This window comes from Apus apus, chromosome 9, assembly GCF_020740795.1.
Source record: "Apus apus isolate bApuApu2 chromosome 9, bApuApu2.pri.cur, whole genome shotgun sequence".
In the NCBI taxonomy this organism is placed as follows: Eukaryota; Metazoa; Chordata; class Aves; order Apodiformes; family Apodidae; genus Apus; species Apus apus.
The window spans coordinates 15561138-15570857 of record NC_067290.1 but is presented as its reverse complement, the minus strand read 5'-3'; the positions used below and the strand labels follow the sequence as shown (position 1 = coordinate 15570857).

The 9720-nt window shown below is 35.3% G+C and overlaps 2 protein-coding genes across 2 annotated transcripts in view; one reads left to right on the top strand and one right to left on the bottom strand.

The window, feature by feature from the left end:
* The window catches only part of CENPP (centromere protein P), a 110984-nt gene that overhangs the window by 23793 nt on the left and 77471 nt on the right, over positions 1 to 9720 (top strand). The gene's annotated exons all lie outside the window — the stretch shown is intronic.
* OMD (osteomodulin) lies at positions 4348 to 8059 on the bottom strand. Its single transcript, XM_051627278.1, has 2 exons — positions 7126 to 8059; positions 4348 to 5675 (listed from the first exon to the last, which is right to left on the bottom strand). The coding sequence occupies exons 1-2, from the start codon at positions 8057 to 8059 to the stop codon at positions 5356 to 5358; spliced, it is 1254 nt and encodes a 417-aa protein (XP_051483238.1). The 3' UTR covers positions 4348 to 5355.

The following is a 9720-nucleotide window of genomic DNA, read 5'->3' as shown; positions in this document are numbered from 1 at the left end:
AAACACTGTCCAGGTGTAGAATTTTCATCTGAACTATAAGTAGCAGTTTTCTGGATGCATTTCTTCCTCCCCCATCCTTTTCCTCATTGTGTATTTTTGGCAGTTAGTACAAATGGGAGCCAGATGACCAGCTTGAAAGTTTAGAGTAGTTTATTTGAGTCTTTAAAAAGTAAGTAGCAATAAAATCTATTTGGAATAGATTCAGACATACGTTTCTCTTTCATTCCCATTACTTTTTTTTCAATAGCACTGTCAGCTAGAGTAATGTTGATAGCAGATAGACAGTGGACCTATTTAGGTAGGTTTTTTTGAGTAAGTGCTGTCTTGTTTAGAAACCAGATGACTGTAGTAAATATGGAAATTGTAAAGTGTCTACAGCTGCTCTCTAAAGTTTTTTCCAGCTTTTAATCAGTATTTTTGAACTCAGGATTTTATAGAAATGCTTTTCATTTATCTCATAGTGTCATAGTTCAGACTTGGAGCTTGGTGTTGGATAATGATCTTGCAGTGTCAGTAACATCATCTCATCTTGCAAGGCTTCCCTCCCGCCCAAAAAAAAAATACAGGTTAAGATTTCATCTGATTCTGTGGCATTAAAGTTTTTCCAGTGCTTGAATGTAATCAAGGGATACATATTTGAAGGAAAAAATATTAAGTATTGAAACTGAAAGGATGATATAAAACACGAAGTGTATGTGTTACAGTCTTATGAGAATTTATCTTGAAAGTACTGAAATCCTAGATTTCACAGCTTTGTACATGGAATATCTTGAATAGCTTAGTTTTTTCCATATGACTATTTTTTGTATCTATATTTTCCATATATATGACAATTAAAAAGAGGGAAAAATGCTAGATAAATAAACCTTAAATTTAGGGTCTTCATGCAAGAAAGCTATTACTTGCTTTGATCTGCAAGAGGAGAAGAGGCTCTAATGTTAGAAGACTTCAGTAACAGCTTCTGCAGAACACATTGCCAATAGTCTGTGTTCATCAGGGTCACAGGATTTCAGTGGTATACTTACACAAAAATGCTGTGTAATGTGCACCCACTTGTTATCCAAGCACTTTGAATAGACTCATAAACACTGAAAAATACATTTGAAGAGTGATATATTAAGTAATTACTTTGGCATGATGTCATGAAGGTTTACCTTACAATATAGTTTTACTGTCCCTTTAAACTGTCAGTGCCAAACAAAGTAGTAGACCTGTCTTGTGTTTGGGCTGCTTGTCATCCCTTGTGCCAGGAAGAAAAATTAGCAGCAAAAAATAATTTCAGATAAAAACAGTTTTTATCTGCACATGTAGCAGATGCTCATAGCACCACAAGGAAAGGGGATGGCACAAGGAGCTGCAACAAAGATGATAGTATTGCTGCTTTATTCTTATTTTAAATGGCTTGAAACAACCACAGTATCCAATCTGAAATGAAAAGTGATTCATACACACTGGCAATAGGGAAGTTGACATGAAGTATTCACCCTGGCAAGCAGAGCATGCTTTCTAGGTACTGTTAGAGCTGAACATTTGATATCTAGGTACCTGTTTCTTGGACTCTAGTTACAAGGATCTATGTAGTTAGAAGGTGTCTTCTTTTCTGAAAACTGAAACAGGCTCTGTTGTTGACTAATGGAGCTCCAGTTTTTTTAAGAGGGCCTTGATAATGTGATTCTGGAATGCTTTCTGATTTGTCAGGTGTGCCATTCTTTTTTTTTTGACCCATGATGTCTCATTTTCACTGTCTTTCCCTCCAAGATACTTTTTAGCTTAAATGTGAAGCATTTGAAATGGCTCTTTTACTAATTATGCTGGAATGGAATCCTGGGTTACATTTAACAGTAGTAATTTCCCTACAATTTTGTAAGGATATAAAATGTAACAGAAGGTGTTTTTACTTCTAGTAGAGGGAATCCAAGTCAGTCTAAAAAAGGGCACTTGCTCTCTGGATTCTGCTTTCAGAAAAATTCAACTTTAGGGGAAAAGCAGATGTAAATTTTTTTTCCTCATTGTAGCCAGTAGGATGGACAGTAAATGATAAAAGGCTTTTAGAAGAGGAAAATAAGTTGAATGGGTACGGATGGCAGAGATAGGAAAGGTATGGGAGAACAAGACAAAAATTAAGGTAATTATCCAAACTCTGCATTTTGCTGACTAAGTCTTCAGCATCTGTGACAATCTCCTATTTAGCAGTGTTTCTATGTCAAGAGCAGATAAAGCAAAAATCAAGCTGAAAATACCCCAGAAGAACTGAGAAAAGGTTTTGTTTTGCAGGCAGATGAGTGGCTTTCGTGTATTATTTGAACTGGTCGATGTTCAGTTTGGTCTGTTTATCTGCACTTGAAGTGGCCTCATACATTCTGCTCTGCTCAGAGCTTTGGTATTACTAGTTCATGTCTGTTCTCACCTTTCTACTAATACTTTGAAAGGCAGATCAGAAAAGAAACTAAAGTTTTCCTTGAAAATTAATCATGCAAAGATAGAAAAGATTTTATGGAGTAAAAGGTCATTACTGAGCTAGCCTAATAATATGTACAAAATACTCTGCAAGCAGTGAAATACAGATTTACTGTTAAAGAGAGCAAAGGCATGAAGTGGGTGTAAAAACTGAGCTCAGTATTTGTCTTTATATTTTCTTGAAATAAATAATTTAAGTATTCTGCATTGTTCTTTACATTACTTTCTAAAATGCAGAACTTTTCTGCTTGACTGTGTGGCCTGATTTCTTTTATCCTCTTAATTTTGTCTCTTTGATGGTACAGCTGCATGTTTTGTTTGCTGTGTATGTGTGATATGGAACTTCTTTGTTTTTTTGTGGGTTTTTTTGAGATGCTAATGCAGGGAGTTAAAAATAGTTTTATGGCAGTTTCATATCTGTGCTTGTACTGTGTCTGCATTCATTCTGGGATCAAAAAGCCAGAGTACACTAAAGGGAGGAGGCAGTCTACTGGTATGTTCTTGAGCAATGCACAGAACTAGGATTGAAGATGATAATATAGAAGAGTTGTGTCATATTAGGCAAATTATCAAATTCGGCATCCTTGAGGGATGGAGGGGGGTTCAGAGGTAGTGTTAAATGTAAAATCATATCTTACAGAGAACTTCAAACATTCCTCAAGATTCAGAATAACCAAAAAAGTGCTGGAGATAAAATAGTTACGTGTCAGGACTCCAGTATTTTTATTAAATGTTGCAAATATTTCCAAGGCTTGGTGAATTAGATTAACTTCGGGTCACTGTTAAGGCCACCAGCTGCAAGATAGAGACAGCTGAAAAATGACCCAGTGATGGTATGAACGTACTTCCATATGTTTCTGATTTATAATCAGAATTTTTTAAAGCTGAAGACATTACCCTTTTTCCTTACATTTGTGGAAAAGAAACAGACTCCTTGTATCAGTTGCTGTGTTATAATTGAATAAAGCACATTTTACTATTGTGCATAATTTTTAAATAGAAATCAAACTACAAATAACAAACACAAATGGTAACTGGAGTAAAAGTACTGTCTGCTACACAGACCCCTGTGAAAGTTCTCAGTTATATCCTGAATCAAAAGCCAACCAACTTCAATTTATTAAAAATGCTTAGAATTCCTTCCTGAATTATCATTACTACTTACAGCTATGTCATCATTTGTTGAGAGCCATTACTGTGTCTACAGGGACTCAAGGATCAGGGCTCTGAGACTCATTTGTCTCTATATGTATTTTAATTCAGTGCTTCTGTTACCTTTTCCATGTGCTATTCATAGCACCTACTTTACTCTCTGTATTTATGGCTAATCTTCATATTTTTACCTTTTTTTTTTCCCCCTTGTGTTTTTTCCTTTATAATAGAGGAAGGCTGTTTACTTAGTTTCCTCTGTAGAGGATGAATCTATGCAATTAATTATGAAATTGAGTTATTTATTTTTCCTTAAATTTATTAGGTTGTTAGACGTGTAAATTTTGGACAAAATAGCTTAAATACTGATGTTGTTGCATCAGAAACCAAAATAAACTAAGATAAGCTTTGATAAAACAACTGAGATTGTAAGGAAAAAAACCAAACTTCTCTGAAACTTTTTGTAAATAATACAAACTTGCCTACAAAATTGTATGTAGTCTTTTTAGTTTTTTTCCACTTAGAGTATAAGGAAAAAAATGGTAGTATGATGTATGGTTCCATTTCTTTCATTAAGTTGTTTATCTTATTGAAAATGGTGAACTTTACTCAAAGCTAACAAAGATTTATCAGGAAAGAAGTGCTAAAAAGTATAGAATTTAAATAAAACAAAAGCAGAAAAGTGCACTATTTTATTATCTGTAGTTATTTGGATCTGTTTCTAGGCATAAGATGTAATAAAATTTGCATAACTCAAATAGTATATAGCACTTTTTAGCTTGCTTTAAGCAACTTTTATTCTACTTTGAAGCAGAGTATAGTTAATTGATATTAGCTATTAATACTTTAAAAAACCTGGAATGCTGCTGTTTGTACCTGTTCTACTTGATGATGAGGTCTAATAAAAAGATTACATTAAATTTTAATGTGCCTTCTATCTTAATATAGGCTAAAGTGTAGGTAAAGTGTAGATACTAATGGGTCAGTTGTATTAATGCACATCTTTTTTCCTAGGTCCTAAGACCTTTGACAAAAGGTTGTTTATTGCCTATATTACTCATAAGCTAAAATCTCCTTTAAAATCATAAGCTAAAATCACTTGAAAGATTTGTGATAGTTGAGGGACAAGCTGAGAAGTATTTTAATACACCTTGACAGGACACTGCAAATATAATATGAGTAGGATCTGAAACTCAGTGTTGTTGGTTTTCTTGTCAGATCAGAAACCAAAAGATGAAGTATCTATATTTCTGGAACAGCTGGAGGAACCTTGTGGATATATTTTTCTGATCTTACCCTCTTGTTCTTTTCTCTAGTGTATCTATTTTCCCCTGCTTTCAGTAGCAGGATGTATATATGAATGGATTTTTTGCCTTATCCTTTTGTTCCTATTGACCATGACATTGATTTGTATTTTAGTCATTTTGCAAGTTTGATTACTTTAGAACACTGAAGCTTTTTGAGGTAATTTTTTTCAACTTAGGCTGCCCAAGCAAGGATGACTCCATCATCATCAACCCAGGTTATGTACTGGACTATCTAATGGTAAGGGGAGTGCCCTTTGCTCCTAGTATGGTGGGTTTTTACCACACCAATAATAAGACATTTAGCTACGCTAAAATCTTATCTCCACTTTATAGGTGTAGATAGGGATGTAGATACCCTGAACTATCCAGCTAGTCTAAAATGGATATGAATGCCCCCGAACTAAGAAAAAGTTTCTGTATACTCTCATCAATAATGGTTATTTCACTGAAAGTAAGGATAAAAGTAGTTGTCTTCTGCTTCATTATCATCTTCAGTTTCATGATCATGTGTTTCATGATCATCTTCTGCTTCATGGTATTCTTCTGGTGTTAAAAATCGTCGAAACACTGGTGTTCTTAGCTGAGTTGACTTGTTGGCATTAACATTTTGTTCACCATAATAAATGGTTCGAATGTGAGGGAAGCAAAAGAATGCATATGTGCTTATTGGAGTTGTAAGCTTATTTCGATCCACCCGTATGTAGGTTAATTGGTTGATGTTCATTGGATCTATAGATGGACACATCAAAGTAACATTTATGCCTGAAAGAAAAAAGAATACAGAAAACAGTTACATTTAAAACCTATTGCAAAAGTGAAACTTGTGTTTTGAAATTGAAAAAGGAAACTATTTTTGCAGTGCAAAATATTAATATAAACCTTCCCTTTGTTATAATTGGTTTTGTAAATGATGGTGATAACAATTTTGGCATTTGCAAAGTATAAGGTTGTAGGGAAACCAAATATGGCTGTCAGTACAATTGGTAATTGCTACATTATGTGAATGGAATATTTTTCATAATTCCTTTTCTCTGTATTTGTTTTTATTAATTGCCTAATCAGAAGAAACTTTCAAAAAGGTTTTAGCTTTACATATTAAAAACTGGTGTGAACTTACAAAAAATGACGAAGGGTAAGATGCAAAAATAAAATCCCTTCTAATTTCACCATTGTTTGGTCTAAACTAACCAAGGATGTGTTTACACTGTGCCTTGAAGAAAATGGGATGATATTCCTGCTCAAAGAAAAAGTTGATTAAAAAGCTACTCTGTGTGTGTGAGAGAGAGAATGTGTGTGAACTCTGGGTCAGTGCCTTATCAGCTGGTTAGTTGCAAACAGTAATAGCTCAAGCCCACCTCTCTGCAAGGGACATGAGAGGACCTCTTATCCAATATGCACATTGAGATGACTGCTGCATTCTGTGTTTTGTTTATGACCTAAGTGGGAAGCTGTAAGGGGGCAGGTCCTTGAAACCAAGGATGCAAGAGATGTTTCTGATATTTGGGGTTTTTTTTATATGGGCTTGTTAGGGTTTGAGGGGGAGCAAGCTAATTTTATGGTATCAATACAAGGACCTAGAGAGAGTGTGTTTAGTACCCTGAAGGATTCAGGCAACAGAACAGAGGGATCAGGATTCCCTCTCATTTTCTGCCATGCTCTATAAAAGCCAAGAAGGTGGGAAATCTGCCCTTCCTGCTGCCTTCTTCCTTGCTGTGGTTGATGGTCTTGGAGAGAGGATCCTGCTCTTTTTTTTTATCAACTCCATGTGCTCTGGAGGATCTGACAACATCTGGTACTGGGATGAGCCCTGGACCTTTTTACTGAGTCTGTTCTGCCATGGGGGACTTTTGGACACTTGCCTCTGTGATTATTGAGATTGGGTTTTTTATATATGTATTTGTGTATTTGTTCCTTACCCCAGGTGTTACTATCCCTTCCCTGTTCTAGTGAACCTGTTCTAGCTTTAACTTTCAACCTTGAGGTCCCACTTCCTTATTCACCTTTTATCTTCCCCTGGAAGGTGGTGGGAGGGGGAGTAATAGAGGGCAATTCTGTTCTCTGGGTTTTGGTTTGCCTTGACCATTAAACCAAGACCATTCTAAAAGTTAATTCTGATTATAAGGAAAATATGCCAAATTCACCCCCATCCCACAACCATTGCCAAAATCTACTAATTTTTTTTTCTTTTAAAGAATTCAAACCATCAACATACTTTCAATATCATTGTCTTCAATATACAAATGCTGCAAAGTTCTTGGAATATAGAATATCTGTTTCAATTTATTATGTCCAAGATTAAGTTCTAGTAGGTTGGGTAGATTAAAGGTGTTGCGTGGAATGTTCTGCAGCTTATTGTGGGACATTCTTAGAGCAATGATTTTTGGAAGTCTGTTGAAGTAGTTTTCTGGAATGTAAGAAATTGAGTTATTTTCAAGAGAGAGCTGCCTAAGTGATGAAGGTAGATCAGGAGGCATAGTCTGTAATTTGTTGTTGCATAAGTTGAGCTGCATTAAATTTTTCAGGTTTGAAAGTGGTTTTTCTTTGAGTACTGAGTCATCAAGGAAGTTATTGCAAAGGTCAAGCATGGTTATGTTAGGTAATCCTTCCAGTGCATTTCCAGGTAACTGAGAAATCTTATTGAAGCCAAGGAGAAGTCTCTCTAGAGAGCTGGGAAGCGGGTATGGAAATTCTTCTAATTCATTATGTTGTAAATGAAGTTGCACTAAGTTTGAAAGTGTGGCGAAAACACCGTTGTCAATCATATGAGATTTAATTTTGTTGTGGCTGAGATTAATTTCTCTCAAAAATGTAACATTAGTGAATGGTCCAGCAGGCACAGCTTCAATATCATTGCTTTGTAGATAAAGCTGTTGGACGTGACTTGGGATATTGGGTATTGTCTTGAGTTTACGATGATCACAGTACATGGATAATGGAAAAGCTGGTGGACAAAAGCATTCTCTGGCACACTGAACTGGAAAAGGAATGCGAGGAACTTCAGCTTGTGCGTTTGGATTAAAATAATATGGAAGTTGATGATCTGACTCCTCATCATACTCATCCTCAAAATCATAGTCTTCGTATTGACAAAAGACCATAGCAACCCAGAGGAGATGAATGGTTAATAGGTGGCTCATAATCCCCATATTTAAGTTTGTATGTGGTATCCTGTTGGTGAGAAGGAAAAGTTTATTAGGTAGCAATAAAATAAATCATACGTAAGTTTCAGTTTTAAGAAGCGAGAATATAAAGTAAGTGGAATAATGCTTTTTTTTTTGCAACCCTTTCAGCGGCATTATTAGCAAAACCAAGTTTTAATCTCTGTCTTCCAAGAAAACATCCATAAACAAATACACCATTCTTGATGTAAATGTACATGTGCTTTTCTGACATCAAGCAAGGAACAGCTACCTGTGCTGTGCTTGTTACTGAAGGACACCATAACAGTTGGGAGTATTAAAAAATGCCAGTTTTCATTCCCTTCTTCTTTTAATTTATTACAAAGAATTTATGAAATAGAAATTTACAATATAAGAACTTACAATATAGAAAGTGGTACAGTCTGAGGTTTGTATTGGGAATTTGAGGTGTTGCTTTTTTTAAGCATCACCCTGACAAGCCAGTTTTAAATGGATGCAGATGGAATGCCTGAACAAAGTTTCTTCCTCAGACCTCTGGAAACACATAGCCTTATTAAACTCTGTCAAGATGAAAACTTTTTTTGCAAATATCTTAGTTTTTCTCACTATGAACTTGCACTGCACAAATGGTGCAAGGTCAAGATTCTAGAATCATAGAAGCGTTGTTAGGAAGTGGCTTCTGGCCATCATGTAGTCCAGCCTGGTAATCCAATGTTTTCATCTCCAACAGTGGATTAGATCAGCTTGGGCTTTGTCTAGCTGAGCCTTGACAATCTTCAAGGCTGGAATTTCAGCATTTCTTTAAATAAACCAAATTAGTGTTGTACTACACTAGTCAAGAAATTGGCTAGTCTTACTAAGCATTGAAGCCATGCGTCTGTTGTCCTTGTTCTTAAACAGTTACTTTTGGTAAAAATATATATTCTCAAGGTGAGGGAATTACAGTATTGTTTCTACAAATAAAAGCAAAACATTACTTTAAAATATTGTATTTTATGTAAAATAGGTATTTGCATGGCATTGGTGATTGTATGTGCTGTGGCATTTCATTGCTTTTCTATTTTCTGCAAAACGTGGCTGACTTGGTACACTCCATTAATGATAAAAATCTGTTCAGTCCCAATCATGTAATTAAAATAAAATTCAACCATTGTGTACTGCGTGACATGTAAAATCTTCATTGATAAGTTTTTTTCATAGTCGTCTTGTGCTTTTTGGGTTGGAACTAATTGGAACTGATTTACCTTCAAAGTAGTCTTCTGAGGTGAAATACTAATGCAGTGAAAAACAACTGTACATGTCAAATTTCTGATGCTCAAAGCCAGACTAACATTTTAGAGTGTTTTATGCAGTCAGAGGAACTGCATTTGGCAGAATTGGAGTTGAGTTGTGTCAAGTTGTGCAACGTCAACAGATGACTCAAAATGTTACATTGCAAGTGAGAGCATGTAAATCACACAAGTTTTTAGGAAACTTCACTAAATTATAGTGTGGGAAGCCTGAGACAGAGGAAGGCAGATATTCTCAGGGGTTTTTTATGATATTCATGTTTCTTAATCAGGGACCTCTGTTTTCTTGATCCTTTCTATTTTTTTACCAGACGATAACAAAGGAGATGAGACTTACAAATGCTAATTTCCTATACTTCATAGCTGTGATTAATTCCT